The sequence below is a fragment of the Heloderma suspectum genome, chromosome 2 (assembly GCF_057233095.1).
Source record: "Heloderma suspectum isolate Gila_16-S chromosome 2, 16-S_ref, whole genome shotgun sequence".
NCBI classification, from domain to species: Eukaryota; Metazoa; Chordata; class Lepidosauria; order Squamata; family Helodermatidae; genus Heloderma; species Heloderma suspectum.
Window position 1 is genome coordinate 277,401,224 of NC_139459.1, and position 26,093 is coordinate 277,427,316.

General features: G+C 45.6%; 1 protein-coding gene across 2 annotated transcripts in view; it reads right to left on the bottom strand.

Moving 5' to 3' along the window:
• LOC146354629 (lateral signaling target protein 2 homolog) overlaps positions 1–19,838 on the bottom strand; it is a 33,046-nt gene extending 13,208 nt beyond the window's left edge. The window contains exons 1-2 of one of the 2 annotated variants that reach the window (XM_084839408.1): positions 19,684–19,838; positions 269–409 (exon numbers count right to left, since the gene is read on the bottom strand). In XM_084839408.1, the coding sequence (XP_084695534.1) occupies positions 269–409; positions 19,684–19,725 (183 nt within the window). In that variant the 5' untranslated portion in view covers positions 19,726–19,838. Of the gene's footprint in view, positions 1–268; positions 410–9,402; positions 9,460–19,683 lie in introns of those variants that run through there. The other variant, XM_084839410.1, reaches the window with a different exon arrangement.
• Between the last annotated feature and the right edge of the window lie 6,255 nt (positions 19,839–26,093).

The window sequence follows — 26,093 nt, forward strand, 5'->3', positions numbered from 1 at the left end:
GGAAAGCAGAACCCCTGTCACACTGGAAACCTCTTATTTTTAGCTTGTGTTTCTTTTCCCCAGCAAGGGTTACTTCCAGCCATGGCGCTTCACCAGGAGAAAAACATCTAGAAAACCTTTCCTTGCATAGGGCAAAACGGAGGTGGGGGAACCTTGGCTAAGCTCCTCCTGCCTGCCAACAGTGCACTTTAAAATTCCACCCCCTCTCCTACTGATCACTAGTCCACCATCACATCATCTAGTTTGGCCCTAAAACAGAATGCCTTACCTGACTAAGGTGCAATTGGTTTAGTAGCACCAGGTATTGCTGAGGATCTGTCTCTACATCCAGGCAGTTGATTTCCGTTACCACTTGAGTCACTCGCTCATCAGCATAGAAAAACTGTGACAGTAGTCTGGGATCAGAACGCTGAACAGAGAATGGAAAATGTAGATTATTCACAGCCACAATCTGTGAAGGACTAGTGAGCATGAATAAAAGTTGTAACAGCAACCCTGTTTCTGTACTGTGCCACTTCAGGCTGCACAGCGCTGAATGTGTCCCAATACAAATGAAGACATTCCCTTCATGCAGAAAACTAGATGTCAGGGAGAAAAGTTCTAGCCTAGTTTTCTCCCTGGTGTGCTAGTTTTCTATATGTAGGGTTATTTTTGCATGCAGGAGCACCTAGTCACATGAGCCCCCACCTGCAATCTAACTAAAATGGTACATCCCAGAAACAGGTTTACTGCCTCATCTTCCGTTTATGAGAACTAGCTGAAATATAGTTTCCAATGATCCTTGTAGAAATTGCTTTGGCTATTTTAATAGAAAATAAAATAGATTCTGCAGGTGGAAGGTACTATTAGCATAAGGCATTACAGCAGTGGTGTTGAACCTCAGGCCCACAGTAGTGGCACATTGCTTCTGAATATGGAGGTTTCACCTAAACATCATGGTTAGTGCCCACGGATAGACTTGTCCTCCACAGGTTTACCTTATCACATTTTAAAGCCATCTCAGCCTGTGGCCAGCACAAAATCCCGGGGAAGAAAATTCTGCAAGTCAATTATGTGTTGTGTGAAGACATCTATCAGGGCCGCCCCAAGACATTTCGCTGCCTGAGGCAACGGACAAGTTGACACCCTCCCATTCCATGTATGAAAGTCAGTGAGACTGGCTGCTGGATCTGACTTCAACACAGGTGACAGGACAGCATCCCCCAAGCACCGATGGGCAGCAGGCTTGCTTAGGAGGGCCAGGGCAGGCCGTGTGGCACACACTGTTCTGTCCTCCAACAACTTGTTGCTGCTCCCTGCCGCCTTACTCTGCCTAATGCAGGGATGGGGAAGGTGTGGCCCTCCAGATGTCGTTGGACTGCACGTTTTATTATTGTTAAATTTAACCCAGGTAAGATAGGGTTAATAGTATGCCAGTGAGTGAGTGAAAGGTGGGAGGGGCCTGAGTGTGTGTGAGAATTCAGAGGTAATATAAAGGATGGGCTGACAGCTACTTAGTCAAATAGGGCCTTTCGGGATCTGGGAAGCAACATCTAGTTAGTGAAATTTGTGTATAGGATTTTCGAAGGGGTAGAGTAGGTAGGGAAGTTAGGACCAAGTATTAATGAATAATAATAACATATAATTCTTCTTGTGTTAAATATATTTTTATTTCTTTGCTTTTAAAAATCCAAATTCCCACATGTTATTTGGTTTTATGCCACCTTTATTATATCTAGATTCTTGTTACTTCTCCTGTAGTGGGCTGAGAGAACCAATTGAGCATATTGAGTTTCTCTGGAACCCAGAGAGAGTGAAGGGCTGAAGCTTGTGGGACAGTGAGTTCAGCTGTCCCAAAGTGAAAGCAGGCATTCCTGAGGGGTTTGGTTCTCAGTTTCTGAGAAGGCTGGGGAAAAAGTGGAACCTTGGGTGGGAACACCATAGACTGCAACTCCCATCAGGCCTAGCCAGCATAGCCAATGGTCAGGGCTGGTGGGAGTTGCTGTCCAAGAGCATTTGGAGGGCCTCATGTTCCCCACCCCTGGCCTAATGAGAGACTGGCCCTGACATCTATTTCTAGTTCCCAGACACCACCAGAACCACATTTTGGGACAGCAACCTTGCATAGTCAGACATTATATACAAGCAGTCACATGTACACCTTTAAGTAACATATTTTACAGAGATCTAACACAAAAGTTGTTTAGATGATTCTGGAATTGTTATATCCAGCCTAGTAGCTAGGATTTAGGTCAATGATAAGCAACATGAAACTTTTAAGCCATATCCAGCTCACCAGAGCACACACAGACACACACACCCCTCACCTGTTCTGTGCTATTTGTTTTTGGGAAAGAGTAATAAAGCTCTGCCAGAAGAAGAATGTTGGTGTGACCGTCGGGACTTAAGTTGCCTAGGCCTGCCTAATGGAGGGGGCTTTCCAGATGACTGACTTCTATGTCAATTTGTGGCAAATAACAGATGAGAAAAAGAATCTGGGGGATGGGAGGAAGAAGGTGAGACAAGTGATCAAGAGTCTACAGTGGGCTGAAAAGATACTTTGTGAAACATACACACACACAAATCAAGATTTAAAATTTCCCAAGTCAGTCAGTGGTCTACAGAAGCAGTAGAAATTTTCACCATTGGAGATGGGTGGAAGCAAGATGGTAAGCTGAGGAGCAGGAGAGGAGGACCGTCACACTTTACACCAAGAGCCCCATTGTGCAGAAATGTCAGTGCTTGGTTCTGGCTGGCAGAGAGCTTTTGGGCTCCCCCAATTTTTTTGTTTATCAGAATGCTTTTTATTGAGTTTATCAACATGATACAAAGGTAAAATACAAAAGGAAACAATGGATCAACATACATTAAGATAATTGTATCCAGTTTTGAGACAAAAAAACACAGTATGACAAAAGGAATTGAAATCTATCACATCAGCTACACTGAAACATCGAATATTAGAGTTGGAATGTACCTTGGAGGTCATCTAGTCCAACCGCCTGCTCAATGCAGGATCTACCATGCAGGATGCAGCTACAGCAGGGATGAGGGTGGGTTTTTTCTGTTGAGGACTGCAGCCTATTGAGGGGACGATCTCTTGGGGGCTGCGTGGTGGCAATGGGCAGGGCCAAAGCCAGCAGTGGACAAGCCAACCTTTTTCTTTCCCTTTTTGCCACCCCCTTCTCTCTCCCTCTTCCTGATACCCCCTTCTTCCCAGCCCAGCAGGCTGCCAGGGGAGGGAAAAATGACTGCTGCCAGAAGTATGAAATGATCACTTATAGAGAAGTAATCCAAGGTCTGCATGAAATTAGGCCACGGGTCGCCCACCCAAACAACAGCATGCCTGGCATATGGCCATCCACCCTCTGTTTAAATATCTCCAGTGAAGGATAACCTGCCACCTCCCAAGGGACTCTGTTCCACTGTCAAACAATGGATGTATGTAGCCAAATGTGCTTTTCCAAAAAAATGGATTGTCCATGAAAGCGGGGGGGGGGGGGTGGGGTAGGAAGATAATAGTCATGATTACCAGAGAATTATAAAGAGATACCAAATATGAACTGTTCATGTGATGGAGCCATATAAGGGTAAGGTACCAACAATGCAGGAGTTTCAAGGGCACTTCCGTGACTCTGGCTGAAACCAAACACAATGTGGTTCATTGATCCACTGGAATGCAACTCCCCACATCTCTAGTGCTGTTTTTAACACCTCGAGCATGTAGAAACATAGGAAACTGCCTTATCCTGAGTCAGACCATGGGTCCATCTAGCCCATTATTGTCAACACTGCCTGGCAGTACCTTTCTAGGGTTTCAGGAAAGAATATTTCCAGCCCTACCTGGAGATGCCAGGGATCGAAACCTGGGTCCCTCTGCATGAAAAGCATGTGCTCTGCCACTGAGTCACAGCCCCTCAGAGTCCTGGGACTCTGACAGCAACCTGACATACATCTTTGATGCCAGAAATGATGCCATTTCCCTCAGTGCAGACAAGGTACCAGATGTCTTTGGAACACTATGAACCCATATCAGTGTTAAGTTGGATTACCTGTCATGGCTTCTTCCGATGAGCCCTAGGAACTATAGTTCTTTGGGTGCTGAAACTTTTCAGGGGTCCCCAGTCCTCTCACAGGGGTGGGCAACTTGTGGCCCTCCAGAATTGTCTTACCATTCCATCAGCCCTAGCTAGCATAGCCAATGGTTCTAGGCCAAAATATCTGGAGGGCCACAAGTTGCCCATCCCTGCTCTAACAGACCACAATTCATAAGATTCAGAGGGTGGGATATAGTTAAATTGGTTCAAGTGTGTAGTACAGCCTTCTCTAACCTCGTTCACGCCAGATTTTTTTGGACTTCAACTCCCATCAGCCCTAGCCAGCATGGCCAATAGTCAGGAATTCTGGGAGCTATGGTCCAAAACATCTGGAGGGCACTAGGTTGGGGTCCTTAATACAGGCATGCAAATAGACACTTGCCTGATCGCCTGTGACAGATATCATCACGTTTAGGCAACCAGGCAGGGAAGCTTTGCGAAAGCTGCGCCTTATTTTATTTCAGCTCACAAACAGCTAATGCAGGCAAGCAGGCAGGCTCGTAGAAACCTGTGAGTGCTAATTAAGTTTTCTGGACCTCTTTAAAAGACTGTTCTTTCTATCGATACCATGCAATTACATACAACAGATTTTGCCAAATAGGAACAGACAAAGGCAGGAGTAATGCATACAAGATTATCACCACTCATGCCAGCAAAGTCAGCACATTTGAGTAAATTAATCTTGCGGGCCAAGCCAGGAATCTCAGAGTCTTGCTCTGAAGGTGCTAGACAGCCACTAGCAAGCAACTCGCTTAGCACAAGCACCTCTGCATTTACCCCGCCCTTTCAGCAGCTTCAGAAGAAGACAGGTAGACCGGTTAGGACACTGGACAGCAGACAGTGTCCTAACTGTTCACCCCTGGCTCTATTGACTGGAAGGGTTACTAACAGGTTACGTTCAAAGGTTAGTCATTCTTCATCTTTGCAACAAACGGGATAATGAGCGAGCTAGAAAGAATTTCTAGGAGTATTGGGGTTGCATCCAATGTTAATCTAACTTAAGTCCCATTCATTTCAATGGGTCTACTATGAGTGGATCTGATATTAGCTACAACCCTTTGGCTTCTAAAGCCCCTCAGCTAGCAAGCACCTCTCTCCATCCACTTCAGGCATGTAAAAAAATAGGCTCTTGCCTGAGCACATTCATGCCACAATGACCCAAAATACTCTAAAGAGGTGTGACAGCACACTGCCTTTTCATTGCTGCTACAGACTAACCCTGTTACTCCTTTGGAATCACCACCATTTAAGCATTCACAAATACTAGTTCATTAAAACACTGGGTGCAGTAGTAACCATTAACTGAATCCACCACAGGCCTTCAGACTGATCAAAGGGCAGATCAAAATGCCAACTGCAGATCGTTTCTTGGCAGTCTTCAGGAAGGCAGAAATCAGTGCAATGCTACAGTTGGATTGTCTGCCCATATAAATGACACACACATACACAGAGCGGGCTCATTGGGAGCCATTGCTGGAGTCCTCTAATGATCTCCACCTCCAGTGGGAACAAACAGCACTGCCAGGATCCCAAGCTGTAGGATGCCAAAGGGCTGTAAGAATAGTTAATCTTTCAGAATCCATCACACACTGTTGTAGCATAAGCACGTCACCATAGCCAGGCTAGCTCAGCAAACAAGCCAGCCAGCCAACTCCTTCACTTGTGAAAGAGGCATTTGGGAACTGGAGATAGGGTCTCATCCAGCAATCTTTTTTTTTAAAGCAACCTCAGTAAGCAACAAAACTACTCACTCTCCATCCAGTGTCCCACCATTTCAGCAGAGTTTAAATTTCAAACGTCCTTGCGAGGTGTGTGCCACTTTCCTCCTGCACCTCCCCCTGTGCAAAACCAGCAATGGAGCACCAGGGCTGTTCCTAAAAATGTCCCAAGAGCAGCATCGCCATTCCCCACCCACCACAGAAAGGCTAGCCCCCTCTACTATACAATGCAATGCTCTACAGGTGACACTGGATCAACACTAGCAAAGCTAGTGGTATAGATTTTGTTTAAAGGATTTCAAGTTATATCATTGTCTGGAAAGGCCTTTCGAGATCAGCACACAGACAGATTAGCACACTTGGTCAGCAAAAATCTCCTTTTCTGCCTCCAGTCTGGCCTGGACAGGTAAGACCATAAGAAACCAGGAGCCAACTTCAGGCCAGAGCACAAATTCACATAATCAGGAGTGACATGTGAGATCATTTTTGAAACAGCTGACAATGTAGTAGTTTTGTGCAGAGCTAACAGAAGATGAAATCATACAGCCACCTCAGGATGTACACAGCCTTGTGGCATGAAGTCATATACGCACCTCTCTCAGGTATGCTGGGAGGGCAGGAAGCTCTCAAAAACAAGAAGATAATCACAGAAGCACAAACATCGCACTTCCAGCACTCACACAGCCAGCTGCCTCCACCCAAATATTAGCTGATGATGCAGCTTGAGTTCACATAGCAATTAGATCGCGAGCCAGAGAAACAGGACAGCCTGAAGCAGCTTCCACAAACAACGCGGCATGAGCCAGTGGTGTGGGACTACAACTCTCATCATCCCCAGTCAGCAAACCTTTGGCTGTGGTGGCTGGGGGTAATGGGTGCTGTCGCCCAACACCTCTGGAGAATGGCAGGTTGTGGGAGGCTGGTCAGAAGGGGCTAAGCATGAGCCCACAGGAAAGCCCTGACCAGGCATCGAATTGGGACTTTCACACAGATTCCCTCCTGCGATGCTAGGCCTGTCATTGGCTCACCTGGTGCCTCCGTTTCTCAGAAGCTGTGAGAACAGCAAAAGGTTTGGGTGGCGTGAATGTCATCTCCAGGAAACATGGAGCTCTACCAGGGGAAAGCAGCACTTTCTGGGCCAAACCCTCCAGTCTGAGGAGCAAGAGGTGCCAGAAGCTGGGGCAACATCCCAAGAGGTATTCCATCCCCACAGTACTGTCCAGCAGAGCTTTTTCAGGTGGTACGTGGCCTGCTCCAACTGGGTCAGCAGTGAGATGTTAAAATCCCTTGGAGGCCTGCTGTGACTTGTTTGTTAAGCATGTTTGATGCTAAGATAGCTCAGATTGGCATCAGCTTGGATGCTACTTTGACTAAAGCGCCCGTGAATGTGTCAAGAGCACAATGAGGCCTGGTACTATTGGATGAGTTTCAGTTACCAAAGCCCAAGGACAGGGGCAAGGTGCTTGGAGGGGTGTGTCCTACCACCTATTTTCTCAAGCTTTGCCCTTCCAGGGACATTATATTGAACTGGAGTGGGTCGACTGGCTGGGACCAGGTGGTAATAAATGCCTCTTTGTGAGAGTGGGTGGTCATTCCCAAAAGAGGTTTCTCTGGACTCTGATGCTTTTTTAAAAACTAGGGGTGCAAGGCTGTTCTGGTGGGGGGCTGGCTTGCCTTCCACCAGGTCCACTGCCGGCTGGATAACATCAGGGGTGTGTGGTCCCACCCCCTGACATTAACCCCCCCTTTTTGTGCTCCGTGCTGGGAGAGGCACAGTGTTCCACGCCTCCTCCCAGCACATAGAAAGGGACTCAGCCGGTGCTGGGAGGTACAGCTGCTCCTTGGTTTCATGAGGTGCTAGACAAAGACAGGGACTCAGCCTACACTGGGAAGAATGGCTGCCTTTGTGCGATGACCCCTAGGTGCCACACTAAGCTACTCAGCCCACAATAAGAAGAGTGGCTGCTCTTCCCAGCATGGGCCAAGTCCCGCCGCCCCGCTGTAATCTCCAATCTCGGATTGGAGATAACAGCGGGGATAACCTCAGAGGAGATTCCTTTGGGGTATGGGGCTTGGAGGCTAAGCCCCGCCCCCTGGAGGAGCACCAGGAGGATACATGAGTTGGATCGGGGTGCCCTCCAAGCCAAATTTGAACCGTGGAGCACAGGCTATGCACTGTTTTAAAACATCAGCCAGCCACAAATGCACGCTTTGGGGGCAAGGCATTTCAGTGCAGGGCGGCTATGCAACTCCAGACACTCTTGGATAACACCAGTTATCTGGATCCATTTCAGTTTGGTTTCTGGCCTGGTTTTGGCAGTGAAGTGGCTTTGGGTGTTCTGATGGGCAACCTATGCAGCAGAAGGACATGGGGAGTATGGCTCTGACTCTGTTATCTACGCTAGAGTTCTCGGCAGCTTTCAGCACTATTATCCTTCTAGACCGGCTGTCTGAGGCAGGGACTTGGGGCTCCTGTGTTGCTTCAGTGGTTCTGTTCCTATCTGGATGGCTGTTTTCAAAAGGTGGTGCGGTGCCCCATGGCAATTTTGCTCTGTGGTGCCACTGGGCTCTATTTTGTTCCAGTTTAAACCACTGAGAGAAGTCATTGGGGGGGGCACTGAACACATGCAACTCTCTTTCTCATTAAGTTCATGTGAAGCTGTGGAAATGCTGAACTGCCATCTAAGATAAGAAGAGGATTGGATGAGGGCCAGTAAACTGAAGCTTAATCCAGGCAAGACAAAGGTACTTGGGAAGGTGTGGTCTGACCAGGAAGGTGAGGTTCAGTGTGTTCTGAATGGAGGTGCATTCCCATTTGGGATCATATTTGCATTCTGGGGGAGCTATTAGATTCAGCCTTGGTTGTGGAAGTTAAAATGGCTTCCAGCTATGACCCCTCCTAGACAAAGATAGCATGGCTACCGTTATCCATGCTTTGATAACATCCCATTTTGATTACTGTAACGTGCTGTATATGGGGCTGCCTTTGAAAACTGTTCAGAAATTTTAGTTGGTGCAAATCCTGCAGCCAAATTATTGACTGGGATTGGGATTTGGAATGTATCTCACCATTTTTAAAGCAACCACACTGGCTCCTAATCCATTTCCAGGAACAATGCAAATTGCTAGTCTTGACCTTTAAAGCCTATACACCATTAGTACAAGGGTACCTGAAGGACTGCTTGCTCCCACATGAAACTCCCTGCACGCCAAGATCTTCTGAGGCTGTTCTTTGTGTGTCCCCAGCCTTTGGAGGCAAGGCAAGAGAGGGCTTTTTTGGTGGCGGCACCCTGTTCTTGGGATGCTCTCCTCAGGAAGGCTCGCCGAGCACTGACCACTGTCCTTTCAGTGCCAGATGAAGACCTTATTTGTTTTGTCATTTTAGATGTTTGTATTAACAGATGCTTGATCATTGCTTGGATGTGGATTTATATTGTTCTAACATCTATTTGTTGTTCTGCTGGTTTTTAATCTTATGATGTGTCGTAATTTTATTTGGTCTATGTTAATGATTATTTACACTGTGAGCCACTCTAGGAACCCCTGGGGGAAGGGATTGAAGAGCAGGGTAAAAATATGTGTATAAAAATATAAAGAGGAATTCTCACCTAATCTTTCCTAGATCTCTCTTAGCCAGCACTCCAATTCCAGGGCATTCTTACCATCTAAACAAAAGCCACAAAAGAATGCAGTTGTTTGAGGACTTCTCCAGAGATTACTACTGTTTAGTTGGTCAGTTCTGGTTTTCTCTGACCACCCATCTGTCTCTTGGAGGTCATCACAAACACAAGATCTACACAACCATAGCGTGTTTTGTCAGGACTGGCCTTGCAATGACCTGTAGAGCCAGCCCATCAACTTTAGCCAACACAGCCTCTTACCAGTCATCCACAGAATCCCTTCTTCCTCAACATACTGAATGACACATCTATTCCCATTACTGGCACAGGAAGCAACCCTGAGCACTCGATAGCTGGAAGCTTTGGTTGTCCAGGCAGCATTAATTGGCATTCACCCTCTCTCAGCAACCCACCTCTGAACCACCAGGAGACAAAACACAAATACTAGGAATCTGACTATACCATATACATCCTAGATAACAGTAGCCTTTTATCATGTGAGAAGCTTAGGGCACAATCCTATGCATGTTTAAACAGCATGGCTGGCTGGGGAATGTTGAGACTTATAGGACTTTTTTCTGTCAAAACATGCATAGGTTCGTGCCCTTAAGGATAGAAATGAAAACAATGGGCAAGGGACAATGGGCTGTTTCCAGTGTGAGTCCTGCCTAGAGTAGGCCCATTGAAATGAACAGGACTTAAGTCAGTCATATCTAACTTAGCCCCGTTCATTTCAATGGCTCTATCTAAGTAGGACTAGCATTGGATACAACCCAATGCTTTAAACCTTATGGAAAACTGGAAAATGCTGAAAGCTGCTGCCAGTCAATGTTCACTTCTGAGCTAGATGGAGCAATGGATGGCAACTTCCTATGTTTCTAAAAACAAGCAAGTTTCATAGATACATGGATAAGGGTGGTGCCATACAGAATCCATTACTGCAAGAATTAAATTCGGTGTTTATGGCACAGCAGCATCTAAGCCGGTGAGATACTTAAAACAGCGTGAAGGCAGACATGCTTGGCAAGTTATGAATAATCTTGCTTCTGTCCAAATATCACAATGATGACATACTTTCTGTTCTTGATGATTTATACTAGACATCAATACCCTGGCCTGCTTATCTTGAAAATAATTCGTATCCAAGTATTATACTTGGACGACACCTACAAATAATTATTGCCACCAAGTACTGAAACACTGGAGCAAAGCCAAAAGACATGAAGACACACACTGATGCCAATGTGCGAGGAGTATGAGACAAAGGGCAAAGGTTACTATCATGCAATTATTTTGCCCAGTGCCAATCCAAGGGAAAAACTATTGAAGGACGCTAATGATTGAGAGAAACAGAAACATTAAATCAGTATTTTGAAGGAAAGAGGTGCTTGCTAAACAAACCTTATTTTAACCTTTTGCTAACATTATAAATTTAATTGCAAAGGATATCAAATTAACGGCACAATCCTATGGCTGCTAGACAGCGTCTTGACGCCATAGGATTTTTCAGTTTCTGGGAACCAAGCTTGGAGCCAACACTCCGAGCTTGGTTCCCAGAAATCCAATTCCCCACCCCTTCCCCTCCTGCCTCGTCAGAGGCACAGGTTGTCCCTGGCTCCGTGCTCGGAAGAGCAGTGCAGAGTGGCTGTAGAGGGGGCATTCCTGGGGGCAGGGAGGGGACCGCAGAAGCGCCATTACACTTCCTATGCACTGTTTGGCCTCCCCCACCCCCGCACTCCAAGGGTCCCTGGTTAGACAGCCAAAATCAACCACCTAGCAGCAAATGCAGGGCAGCTGGAGCACGGAGAAGATTGCCTCTGTGCTCCACCCGCCCGGCATTGGATAGTCAGCTGCCTCCGAGTTTGGAGGAGGCCAACTATCCCCAGAGAACTGTGCCCTAAATGTCTTACTACACCTTCTGGAAAATATTGACTCCCAACATTTTTACTGAGGCCCAAGCTAATGAGATTTATTTCTCTTTGGAAAAGATGTGTGGTGGTCTCTACCTAGAAGTAAGTCTCCAAGCCTCTGAGTAAAGATGCCCAGCAGCTCACAGATCCCTCCCCCTCCCCCTCCGAGTACTCTGCAGATCGCTGAGAACAGGCAGAGACTTTTCTGACCATTGATCTGTCTGGAGCTTTTCAAAATCACAGGATCTATACATCCGCAGGTGGTTTCAAATCAAACCTTTCCCTCCAGTCCTCTGGCATGTGGAGAAAGCTTGGGATAGGGTTGGAGGTGGTTCTCATATTATGCTCAGCCTTGGGGTAGGTAGAAGCCACACAAGTCTCGCATACTATTTCAAACTGCTCCAAACTTCAACATGCTATGAGACAACTGCCCCACATCTAGGGATGGACAAATGTATGAAGTTTGGTTTTTCATTTTCCCAATATTAAGTTCATTTTTTCTCCATGTCTACATCAGCTTGCCTTTTTAAGTACACATGAACACACACACACACACACACACACACACACATTTTATTACACTTTCTCCTAATATAATGCATTTTGTAGATTATTTTCAATAACATGCATTTATGTGCACACTTTCCCCTAATATACACATTTCCTATGCACTTTTAATTGGAAAATCACATAGCGAAATTCAGGAAAGTGCAAATACCTGAAATAACTACATTTTGGTTTATGTATTGGTTCATGAAGTGCTAACAAATTTCTCCCCCATCCATATCCTCCAAGATTTTTTACCATGAGCAGAGGACTTTGAAGAGAGGAAGAACGGTGGTGACCACAAATCAGTTTTGGCTACTGAGCTTAGCCAATATTTGCAGTAAATAGGACATGGTCCACAATACTCACTAGTAACAGACAGGCAATGTCACAGGATTTCTGGAATCCACGGGATAGGCAATCAGAAGGACAACAGAAAAAGATACTTTCAAAAACTGGTCAGACTTTTAACTTATGACAGCCAAAGCTGTACACTCTGTTAAAAAAAATTAAGAGTCCCGGGATCCGTATAAATGACGGACATTAAATAAACCTGCGTAATAGGTCTATGTATATTTTTTTCTGCTTCTGCTAGTCATGGGAAGAAGCAAAGAGCTATGCAAGGCCCAAGAGTCATGCCATGCCCCATAGACACTGGAAATAGCTCAGCCCTCCTCTGGCTTGTTTTCTAAGAAAAGAAAAGAAAAGAAAAGAAAAGAAAAGAAAAGAAAAGAAAAGGGTAAAATCTTCAGGATGGCCAGGGCCATATTCTGCATTGACATGGTGTGATTACACAAGACCCTGATGATAAATTAAATAGAATTACAATCAATATAGAATTGGTTGACCAATAAAGGTTGACATAGTTTTAGGAAGAAATCACTATCAAATAAAGTATTTCTAAAAGATCAGACTAGCACTGCTTCAAAACCCAGTTTCTGTACATTTAAATAATCCTTAACACAATAAACACATACAATAATCCTTAACACAATAAAAATCACTAATGAAGTATTGACTATACAATAATTACAATGTGATATTACTCATGTTTACTTAGAAATCCCACTGTGTGCAATGGGACCCGTTCCCAAGGAAGTGTGCATAGAATTGCAACTTAACAGGGTTATCTTGTATGTGTCTACTCAAAAGTAAGCCCCGCTGAGTTCAATAGGACTTACTTCCAGGTAAATGAATATAGGATTGTAGCCAGAGGGAGCAATCCTATGGCCACTAGACAGCAGCTAGACGGACACAGGATATCTGGTTTTCCAGGAACTGACCTCCCCTCACTTCCATGCTGCCTCAGAGGCAGCGTGGAACAGTCCCATGCTCCGTGCTTGCAAGAGGAGCACAGAGCAGCCAAAAAGGGGCATTCTGGGGGGCGTTCCGGGGTGGGGAGTGCGGAAAGGCCTGTATAACAATGTGTCGTACAGCAGCCTCCTCCCCTGCTCAGCCCTCCCGCAGCTAGACAGCCAAAATCGGCTGTCTAGCTGAAAATGCAGGGCAGGAGAAGCACAGAGGGAATGATCCCCTCTGTGCTTCTCCTGCCCTGCATTGGATAGGTGGTTGTCTAAGTTTGGAGGCGGCCACCTGTCTGCATAGGAATGCGCCCTTCATGTCTTAGCAAATCATGACAAGCACAGTGTGACTGGACTTCAAGCAATGTAGGAGGTCAGCAATCCAACACAACCAAATCCAAGATCAACCACTTTAAAATATTAACCCATACCTACATAGTGAAACATTGCCTTAGGCCACATCTGCAACCTAAAATAATTAGCTATATTTATTTGAATTGCTGATAGCACTTTTAAGTCAACTGCTCCTTCTGGGACTCCTGTACTAGAAGTGCATCTTGCATTAGCATGCAATGGGTCATTACAAGCCAACTGGGCTGCCTCTAGGGATGCTTATATGCAGATTAAGTTTTCAGCAACAGTCCTGCAATTGTGTACTTGATTACCTATCATGGCTTGCCTTGCACAGAGGTGACTGCATTTACTCTGTCATTTCTCATCATGTAAACTATTTGAACTGTTCATCTGCTGAGCTGCACAACCATCAAGAAAATGCAAACTTTTATCCTTTAAACCAACTTTCTCCAACTAGTACCCTCCAGATGTTTTGGACCACATCTCCCATAATCCCTGCCCATTGCCTATGGTAACTGGGACTGATGGGGGTTGAATTCCGAAACATCTGGAGGGCACTAGACTGCAGAAGGCTTCTTTTGAACTATGGGAATTCAGAACAGGGATAAGTAACATTTATATCCCACTCGTGCATAATTGCACAAATAAATGTGACTCCAGCAAGCAAGAATCTGAATACTCTGGAGCCTCTGCAGATGAGACAAAGAGTTACAATGAGGCCCTTTCAGTGCAATGCCACAAAAAACCCTAAGCAATTGTCCTGTCTCCCACCCCCTTTCATACTGACTTGCCTTTTCTTCATTTCTATGCTATGCATTTCTCATTCACTCTTTGGGAAAGCTGTCAGTGAGGGCAAGTGAGATGGGGTGTTTTGTTGCTGTTTATACTGTTGACATTTTTTTAAGTAATAAAGATGGCTTTTAAGAAATACTCAACTAGTGAGATTATGAAATCTGAGGAGGAAGCATTTTTAGGCTCCCAATTCATAACCAACTATTACCGGTGGTAAGCAGAGAAGAGCTATTTTGGGTTCCTTCAGTGAAAAAACAACAAGAACTGGATTTTCAGGAGTTCGTAACTACTGGAGATATGTAGATGTCCAGCTGGCAGTAGAAGTGTTTTCTGGAAGAACCACTTCCGTACAGTCATTTGTACTTTCATAGATAAATATTTGGTCATAAAAATGCTTTTCCGTGTAACTATGGCCTAGATCTCACTGAGATAGGTTAATCTTTATCTGGGCTATGCCACAGCCCTGTGAGGTCCCATGACTGAATGCTCCCCACAAGCCAAAAATGAAAATCCATGCATACAGAAAAGTTGTATTCATGGAGAAGTCTAGTTTTCTGTGTGTAAGGAGATATATTAAATAGCACATGCAGTAATGCAAGCCCTCTCCTTCTCTCTCAAGTGATACACCCAGACACAAGTTTGCCATCTTAATTATATGTAGCTCTTCCGGGCCACAGCATGGGCAGTCCAATCTATAGGCTAGTTCTGTTAAGAGTACAGGGATTTCAGCTGACTTATTTCCTCTAGTGTCAGTGGGACCAAGTCATCAAACAGCACCTGTATGACTAGTTACACAGATCACAGCATGAATGTAACTAGAATTAAGCTAACATAACCACAGTACAAAATAGCATGCTGCTGTTTTTGTGTGTGTATTAAGCAGTGCTGAAACAAACACCACTGGTATCCAGTTCAGAATGATGCCAACTTTATAAATAATAAATATGAAATATTGGAGGTGCTCTCAAAATTATAGAGCTGCTATAACTGATAGGACAGAAAAGCTAAAATGCTCCGGCTGCTTGGCTTCATCATAAAAGGGAAATTTAAGAGATAGATTACAGTACATAATGAGAAATTTAGTAGAAAAGAAATTCCAGGAACAAAATGCTTTTTTAAAGAATAGAAGAGATGGTTATAATAACGGTCGAGGTTGGAACTGTGCCTGTTCATGTAGGAAATATGACATGGTTTAATCATACAGAGCGAACATGCTAACAGGGAAAGACTGATTCTGCTATCAGTTGCAGCCTTCAAATCTAGACACTATTTTCAAAATATTCCATTTTAGGAAGATTGTCCACCAATTAAAATGTTTTAGTCAGTTTACCATCTGGCTTTTTATCTATAAAATGTAAATAATCCTGCATGTTACCAACATTTCTATATTAGTGCCTTTTTGAGACTACTGACGAAAAAGCAAGAAAATTTACAATTCAATTTAAAAAAAAAGCTATCACAGAGCTAAAAAAAAATCTATCACAGCAATACCATCCTTAATATTTTCTTTTTCATTCCCTATTACAGGAATACACTAGAGTCAAAATGGCTTTTTCAGAAATAAATATGCCCTTACTGTTAGGCAGAGTGAAGTAGCTGCTTCAAGCAGCTGATTTTAGGCATCATGGAAGGGCAGCAAGGTGTTGGCTAATTTAATACTGTTAAATACAACAATATTGTTGTGTTTTTTTACTGCTGGGGGGAGCTGAGAAGAGGCGCTTCTGGGAAACTCTACCTCAAGTGCCAACATAACGTGATAAGCCTCGGCTGGGAGGTGCCATTTGCTGCTCTGCCTCAGGCAGCAAAATGTCTTGGGTCCAGCCTGGTCTCAGCCCAGACAAGTAAACAGCAAAGACTTAAAACCAACTTTATTATTAGAAGCATAGGAGGGAACCAATCAGTTTGTACTAAACAGGCATGGTTCTGATTAATTCATTGCCCCCGAAGTCTGAGCACCAACAAGCTTTATCTTCCCAACCTTAGATCTCATTCCATGTATGTTGTATTCCTCTGTACAACATCACCATTATTGCGACATATTGTCTACAGAGCACAAGAGCTAATGGTCTGGAACACCTCTTTATCTGTCAGTAATACATGCCCTGGTCTCCTCTCGTTTAGACTACTGTAATGCACTCTACGTGGGGTTACCCTTGAAGACGGTTTGGAAGCTGCAGCTGGTACAGAACACGGCAGCTCGCCTGATTAAAGGCAGCTGCTGGCATGATCACATCACTCCGGCGCTGAAGGAGTTGCACTGGTTACCAGTTGTTTTCAGGGCCAAATTCAACGTGTTGGTTTTGACTTTTAAAACCCTATATGGTTCCGGCCCAGCCTATCTCAAGGAGCACCTCCAGCAACACCAGACAGGCCGCTTAACAAGATCAGCCTTGGATGGTCTTCTCTCTGTCCCATCAGCCGGGATAGCTAGACTGATGAGGACGAGGGAGAGGGCCTTCTCTGTGGTGGCCCCCACTCTGGGGTTCCCCCTCCTAGGGAACTCCACCATGCTCCCTCTTTAATGAGCTTCCGCCATGCATTAAAAACGTGGTTGTTCAGGCAGGCATTTGGGGTGGGTTAGGGTATTTTTAGAAATATGATGTTTTTAAATGTAGAATTTTATTGTTTTAAATTGTTTTTATTGTTGTACATCACCCAGAGTGGCTGGGTGACCAGCCAGGTGGGCGATTAATACATTTAACAAATAAATAGTTAAGAATCCAATCTCCAATTAGAACCTTGTCAAAAACATCACAGTAAAGCCTTTACTGTGACCTTTCTTTTCTTTTTCTTTTTTACAAAGTTCAAATTAGATAATGTTCTAATTTACTCTAAAGGACAAGACCCACTGACTAAGCATATGGCTCTCTCCCCTCCCCCATGCCCCCAACAACATGATACTCAGTTTCCAAAGATTACAGATTGGCTTATATCTCATCCCAAACACTGCTATCATTTATTACTCCAGTTCCAAATCATCTAGCCTCATGCATAACTTTCAAAATCCATTTTGAACCATTGGCTCCAAGGTTTTGTTTTTCCTCAGCCACATTCGGAAGCAGAGAGTTCCACAAGTTATTTTTACAAATAAACAGCCTTAATTACATTTATTGTTTGCCTCATTTATTGCTGTGAGCCGGAGGGCTTCTGCCCTGAAAGATGGCCAATAAATATTTTAAATAAATAAATAAATAAAGACATTCCCCAAACCTTTCCCTACTTTATCGATGGCGAAGAAGTGTTGCTCTCCTCCACGTAAGACAAGGGAGTTCTGAGAAATTATTGTTCCTCCAGCACACCAAATCCAACAGTACTGATGATTTCTGGTGAGTTTTTTGTCCTATCACACAATATTGACCTAGGTGTATTCCTAGACCAGGGGTGGGTAGAAGGTAGACTGGAGTCTACTAATATCCATCTCTTGGTGATTTGCAATAGATTACCAAAGGTTTCTCACTTCCAATTGTCTAATAGTAGCAACAACTAAAAAGCTTCTCCCCCCCTCCAAATACGGTTGTTGAAAAAGAATTTGTGTGTGTATGTGTGGAGGGGGTAGAATCAGGACCGGTTTTCTATGTGACAGGACTTGTGAGCTTGGTCCTGATACTGATCACAAATTCCTGGGCAGAGCTTGTGCTCAGAGGCACCCTGTTGGTTCATTCTTATGTCCACCTGCCTGAGTTACTATTTCACACCTGGCTCTAGTTGGTGGAGTTCAGTTCTAGAAAAACAACAAAGTAGGTCCTACAACCCTGAACTCTGCCCACCCTTGCCTAAACTACAGCTAGCAATTCCAATTGTTTACTGACACACACCATACACTGTTCTCCCGGAATTACACCTTAGTATACTTGGCCAAGTGGAAGGTGAGTCATAAACAAGTCAGCAGAAAGTCAATTGCCTGCCAGCCAATAGACCACACTGCTCCCTGTAGAGCCAGCTGTATTCACCCACACACACCTTCAGTTTCAACCTTCCAAAGTAGTGATGGCACAAAACCAAATCACACACGAACTTTAAACTCTCTGCTCCACCCACAGTTGTCCCAGATTGCCCCCTCCGAAAAACCTGGTGTGAGGCCAGCACCTTTTTACTACAACCCAGGTGGTCCTCTCCCTCACAGAACGTAGACATCAAACTAGAACACTTCCATTCCAACCTAATTATAGTTCGGGTGGCTCCTAAAACTTGCTGCTTATCTGCTGTGCTTATCGTTTATTGGACCATTTTGACTTTAAGTTTATTGTATGATTGGAGTTCCCCTATGTTGTTGCTGGCTGTCTTGAGCATCCCCTTACACGTTGGAGAGGTGGGATATTAAGTATGCATACCTGGAGTCGTCAGACATTGCCTTTTCTTTAGCTACATCAAGAACACAAGGCACGTATCCAACTCTGTTAGCCATGGTCCTGAATTAAAACTCAGGAATGGAGCTGGGGAGGAGAGAGGCCCCGCGGCATAGCTACTGGCACGAGTTGATAGGACAAAAGTGGTACATCACATACATGCTTGCCCTGGAGCTATGAAACAGCCTGCCCCCGCTACAGCCTGTCCCAGAGCAACCAAAACAGAGGTCCTGACAAGCTGAGACAACCGCTGGAGGGAGCACCGGCACTAGCCGTCTTGAGTGCAACTACATCACCGCTTCTGCTTAGGACTTAAGGAACCAAGTTTACCAACACGGCGGAGAAATGCACGAGCGGGAGAGGACAAAGAGAGTGGAAGACTGAAGAAACAACTCCATGATCACGTCACGTACACACAGGCACACCTTATGTTTAACCCCAGAAGAGCTACTACACCGTGTTTCTATGATGGCAAGTCACGAACACGGATGGAAAGCCCCATTCCATTCATAAGCAGCTACTGAAAAAGTGGAGCGGGGTGGAATCCCCTTCACCACTCTTTAACCACCCCGATGATGAAGGCGGCAAGGAGAAGGGCGTTTCAAGTACTGGGGAAATAACTCATCTGCATAAAGCAATCCTGGTTTCTCATTCTTAAGCAGAATTAACATCCCACCCCACCCCACCCCCGGCGGACTGGGTGAAGGTTCAGAAGAAGAAACCGCTCCGGCGAAGTAAAAGCTAGAACTTTCCCGGCGTCTTGCTTTCGGAGCCTTGACCGAAAACAGAGACGGATCACAGGCGAGGAAGCCGCGACGCGGAGCTGCCCTCAGCGAAGGAAAGACCGGCGACAGGAGAAGTTTCCCCGAAGGAGACGAGCGGGAGCAGAAAGAGAAGCGCCCGGCAGGCCTGGCCCAGAGACGGAGCTGCTGGAGCCGGGAGAGCGACAAGGAGGCGGCAGCCCGCCCGCCCGGGGCTCCAAGAGCCCCTCCTGAAGCCGGGAGGAGCATCCAGCCTCACCTTGGGTCTGTGCAGCCACCTCCGGACAGCAGCGGGCAGCATGGCTCGGGCTAGGCGCGCAGCGGCCGGAGCAAGCGCCCCCGCCGCCTCGCGCTCCGGCCGACACACCTGAGCGTTCTGGGCTCTCCGCCCGGGGCGGCGGCGCGGCCCCGCCCGGGGGCGGCGCGGCACGGGGCTTCTGCCGCCCGGGGCGGGATCTCGTGGCGCTCGGCGCCGCCCAGGGGCGGGGCTCCTGCTGCCCAGTCGGCCCTGGAGCGCTGGGGAGGGCTCCCCCGGCTGGCGCTCGGCGGGAATGGCAGGGCCGCCGCGCCGCCGGCGCGAGCTCGCAGTCCCGGAGCGCCTGGGCCGGCTCTCCGGCCAGCCGGGACGGGCAGCAGCGGCTCCCTGCGAGGCGTGCGGAGGAGCACTAGTTCCTCGGGGCGCGGGGAGAAACCGGGCCGGCCGGGCAGGGCAGCGTCCGCAAAGGCATCCCCCGCTTTCCACAGGAGCACTCCAAGTTCGGGACGCGAGAGACAGCGCCGCCCGACCCGTTTCTAGCTCCGAGCCCGGACGGACATCATCCGGCCCTTTCCCTTTTCCAGGAAGGCCGCTGGTGCAGCGTGCAGGGGTGATCTCTTCGCAGGGCAGCAGGAGCTCCTATGCTATATATTTGGTAGAAATGAGAGGCTATATGTGCCACTCTGACGGGCTTAGGGCCGCCATTTCAGATGGGTGGAGAGGATAATATTTAGAGGTGGCAATATTTATTTATTACACTTTTCAGTCATGTAGCCCAGCCTTCCCCAGCATGGCGCCCTCCAGATTGTTGGACTACAACTCCCATCACCCCAGCAGGCCATGCTGGCAGGGGTGATGGGTGTTGTAGTCCGAGGCATCTGGAGGGCAACAGTTGGGAGAGACTGAACCCAAGCAGTCTTCAGATGAGTTCCCAAGCAGTCTCTCGTCCAGGCACTGGCTGACCAGATTCAGCCCAGTGCCTTCAGACCACACCCCGCAACCCTGCCTCCAGCCGCAAAGTTCAGTTTTGTATTTTAAAAAGACCATTTTAAAAAATCCCATCTCTTATCCTCCATAATGACTACAGCAGTGTTATTAACAGGGTAAAGCAGCACGGATACGTCTTTTAGTATTTTATTAAAAGAAAGGGATTTGTGTCTTTAGGATGCATCCATCCCTATTAGTTCATGGGCTTATTTCATTTCAACAATAGCTATTTGCATAGAGTGCAGGGAACTGGACCAAGACCAAGGTACTGCTGAGTATGTGCCTGAAACATAAGAGAGGGGAGCATTGCCCCTGCCAGCTCCCCTAAACAGCTCTGTTTGGGTATGGAGATGGAGCACTATGGAAAGCTGCACCTGTTGGATTTCTGCCTTGATTATACAGGAGTGCCAGAAGAAGGGCAAGAATGAGAGAGGCATCTGCTGGATTGCTGATCCCTTGGTTTGCCTCACAGACCAGCATCAGAGACAGAATGGCCACAGAGAGCGCAGGAGGGATAGCCAGAGGGGGGAACTTAGTTGAGAGCCTAGATCAGCTGTCCCAAACTTGGTGCCTTCTAAATGTGTTTGGCTGGGCTCATGCTTGCCTGTAGTTCTTGCCTTCCAATGCCAATTGTATGAAGGGTAGCTATAGATACTCTGTGTGAAGGAAAGGCATCCTCTGCACTCACACTTTCTGGACTTGGCCTTCAAAGAGGCTCTAGGGTTGAGACCTAGCTCAACAAATCCACCAGGCACAAGATTCTCCTCCCCATCCCACCGATCAATTACATTTTAAATGTTAATCTGCAAGTTGGCACCATTTCGTTCAGCAACCAATCTTTCAGCTCGCAATGGAATATATATATGCATAAAGATTGTTATACTTTGAATTATGACTGATTTGTTTTGATGAGCCATTATAAAATACATATTCTTTAACAATGCTAGGTAAGATTAGGTAAGATTATATAGTTTCAAAGTACTTGCAAATTTATTTATTTATTACATTTCTGTACCACCCAATAGCTGAAGCGCTCTCTAATATTAAAGACTAAAACTGATATCTTTCTGTCCTCCCATATTCACTGCATTAAAGCTAATTATGTAACATTTCCTCAAATAGTTATGCAATTTTGCTTTGGGGGGTTCTGCTGGCAACTGTACATTTGTTGGGCAATTGGATGTTTTACAGATAGGGGCAGGTGAAGGGAAGAGCTGGTGCTGGTGGTATTATGGTGTTATAAACATAGTCACTTCCACTTCCTGTTCAAACTGCCACAGACACCTGCTCTCGGGTGTCAGGCTCTCAGGGAGCACAGTGTATTGATAATACGGTGCAAGTAATAGGGCTGCTGGAGAGGTTAATCTATTTTATTATTTATATACTACATTTATACAAAATATCAAGGTAATTCAATATTAATATGCCCCTTCTTGTTTGCTAAGTTATCTAAGGTAGTGAAGTGTTAAGAGAAAAACCCAGCTGATTGGACACCAGCTGGAGGAAAGGACCCATGAGATAAAGCAGGCTGTAAACATGCACCCTTTCTGCATATGTATTAATTAGAGCTGGCAAAAAATAGTTTTTTACAAGTCAAGTTTGAGAGTTCCTTTCCTTTGTCAGATGCTCTCTGTTTGCTCTTTGAGAAGTCCATAACTGCTTCAAGTAGAGTAATGAATTATAATTTCTTCAATATGTAAAAAAATCTTCTCTATGTAAAAACAAAAAACCACTCATTTTAGAACTGTCCCGCCCAGCCCACACTTTGGGGAATAGTCCCTGGGCTAAAACACTAGCAATTAAAAAAAAAATCATCTCCCTTTTCCCTGGGGGTGCTTCCTGTCTTCTTTCAACAAAGCTTCTGCTCTAGTAGGTAAGAAGCTTAAGACATACCACCATAATAAATAATGTGATGCAGCTACATAATACCACAGTCAAGACCAGAGCTGATTTTCTAACAATACCATTTAGCTACCCAAATACCCCCTTCATGGATCACTGCCTTGTTGTGGTGAAGGGGCTTGCGTAACTCAGTGAAGCCATAAGCTATGCCGTGCAGGGCCACCCAAGATGGACAGGTCATGAAAGAGAGTTCTGACAAAATGTGGTCCACTGGAGAAGGAAATGGCAACCCACTCCAGTATTCTTGCCAAGAAAACCCCATGGAACGTATCACAAGGCTAAAAGAGATGGCGCCGGAAGATGAGCCCCTCAGGTCGGAAGGTGTCCAATATACTACTGGGGAAGAGCAGAGGGTATTTCCAAGTAGTGCCAGAAAGAGTGAAGCGGCTGGGCCAAAGCCGAAAGGACATTCAGCTGTGGATGTGTCTGGTGGTGAAAAGAAAGTCCAATGCTGTAAAGAACAATATTGTTTAGGAACCTGGAATGTAAGATCAATGAATCAAGGTAAGCTGGAGGTGGTCAAACATGAGATGGCAAGATTGAACATCAGCATCTTGGGAATCAGCGAACTAAAATGGACAGGCACGGGCGAATTTAATTCAGGTGACCATTACATCTACTACTGTGGGCAAGAATCCCTTAGAAGAAATGGAGTAGCACTCATAGTCAATAAAAGGGTGGGAAAAGCAGTACTGGGGTACAATCTCAAAAACGACAGAATGATCTCAGTACGAATCCAAGGCAAACCATTCAACATCACAGTAATTCAAGTCTATGCCCCAACCACTGAGGCTGAAGAAGCTGAGGTTGATCGGTTCTATGAAGACCTACAACACCTTCTAGAACTAACACCAAAAAAAGATGTCCTTTTCATCATAGGGGATTGGAATGCTAAAGTAGGAAGTCAAGAAATCACCGGGATAATAGGCAAGCATGGCCTTGGTGTACAAAATGAAGCAGGACAAAGGCTAATAGAGTTAATAGTATTTTTGGCTAATAGAGCCAAAGAAGGCAGGGACCTAACAGAAGCAGATGAGATTAAGAAGAGGTGGAAAAAATACACAGAAGAACTATACAGGAAAGATCTTAATGTCCCTGATAGCCATGATAGTGCGCTCACTGAACTTGAGCCGGACATCCTAGAGAGTGAAGTCAAGTGGGCCTTAGGAAGCATTAGTAACAACAAAGCTAGCGGAGATGACAGTATTCCAGCTGAGCTATTTAAAATCCTAAAAGATGATGCTGTTAAAGTGCTGCACTCAATATGCCAACAAATTTGGAACACTCAACAGTGGCCACAAGACTGGAAAAGGTCAGTTTACATTCCAATTCCAAAGCAGGACAGTGCCAAAGAGTGTTCAAACTACCCTACAACTGCGCTCATTTCACATGCCAGCAAGGTTATGCTCAAAATCCTACAAGCTAGGCTTCAGCAGTATATGAAACGAGAACTACCAGAAGTACAAGCTGGGTTTCGAAGAGGCAGAGGAACTAGAGATCAAATCGCCAACATTCGCTGGATCATGGAAAAAGCAAGAGAATTCCAGAAAAACGTCTATTTCTGCTTCATTGACTACGCTAAAGCCTTTGATTGTGTGGATCACAACCAACTGTGGCAAATTCTTAAAGAGATGGGAGTACCAGACCACCTTACCTGTCTCCTGAGAAACCAGTACGAGGGTCAAGAAGCAACAGTAAGAACCAGGCATGGAACAACCGATTGGTTCAAAATTGAGAAAGGAGTACGACAAGGCTGCATATTGTCGCCCTGCTTATTTAATTTAGATGCAGAGTACATCATGAGAAACGCCAGGTTGGATGAATCACAGGTCGGAATTAAGATTGCCAGGAGAATTATCAACAACCTCAGATACACAGGCGATACCACCCTAATGGCAGAAAGCGAAGAGGATCTAAAGAGCCTCTTGTTGAGGGTGAAAGTTTGAAACTGGTTTGAAACTCAACATTAAAAAAACTAAGATCATGGCATCTGGCCCCATCACTTCCTGGCATATAGAAGGGGAAGAAATGGAAGCAGTGACAGATTTCATTTTCTTGGGCTCCAAGATCACCGCAGATGGTGACTGTAGCCATGAAATTAAAAGACGCTTGCTCCTTGGGAGGAAAGCTATGGCAAACCTAGACAGCATAGTAAGAAGCAGAGACATAACTTTGCCGACAAAGGTCTGTATAATCAAAGCTATGGTTTCCCCAGTAGTAACGTATTGCTGTGAGAGCTGGACTATACGGAAGGCTGAGTGCTGAAGAATTGATGCTTTCGAACTGTGGTGCTGGAGAAGACTCTTACGAATCCCCTGGACTGCAAGGAGGTCAAATCAGTCCATCCTAAAGGAAATCAACCCTGACTGCTCATTGGAAGGACAGATTCTGAAGCTGAAGCTCAAATATTTTGGCCACCAAATGTGAAGAAAAAAGTCACTGGAAAAGACCCTGATGCTGGGAAGGATTGAAGGCAAAAGGAGAAGGGGACGGCAGAGGATAAGATGGCTAGATAGCATCACCGATGCGATGAATACGGACTTGAGCACACTCCGGGAAAGGGCGGAGGACAGGAAGGCCTGGCGTGCTATGGTCCATGGGGTCACGAAGAGTCGGACACGACTTAATGACTGAACAACAACCCAAATACTGATACAAGCACCTCTTGACGACACTGTGGAAATATGTGATGCTTTTGGCTAGAAGTTGAATGTAAAGGATACCAAGATTTCTTCCTGAATCTCGTAGCTTCAGGGCATGGTGTCAATAGCCAGGACATCAAGATGAGAAAAGATGCCATAGGCCAGCCTTTCCCATTCTGGAGCCCTGCAAATGTTTTGGACGCCCAACTCCCATCAGCCCCAGACAGCTTCTAATACTAGAAGCTGCGGTCATCCCATGAAGCTGATTGGTGGGAGATTCAGGACAGATAAAAGGAAGGACTTCTTCACCCAGCGCATAGTTAAACTATGGAATTCGCTACCATGAGACGTAGTGATGGCCACCAGTTTGGATGGCTTTAAAAGGGGGTTAGACAAATTCCTGGAGGAAAAGGCTATCAATGGCTACTAGTCCTGATGGCTGTATGCTACCTCCAGTATCAGAGGCAGTATGCCTATATACACTAAATGCTGGGAACATGGGTAGGAGGGTGCTGTTGCACTCATGTCTTGCTTGTGGGTTTCCCATAGGCAGCTGGTTGGCCACTGTGTGAACAGAATCCTGGACTAGATGGAATTTAGTCTGATCCGGCATGGCACTTCTTCTTATGTAATAGTCAGCAAATTCCTATATGCCAAAGTAAGTCCATTATTTTCTAAGTATGCTTAGCTGGAATAAATCCCATTGGATTATAGTCTAATCAGCCATCATTTTAATATAGCCTATGGATGAACACTGAACACCATTGAAATCGATAGGAGCTCAAGGACGCAATCCTATACAAGTTTAGACAGAAAAAAAGTCCTACAACTCCCAGCCTTGCTGGCTGGGAAAAGCTGGGAGTTGTAGAACTTTCTTCTGTC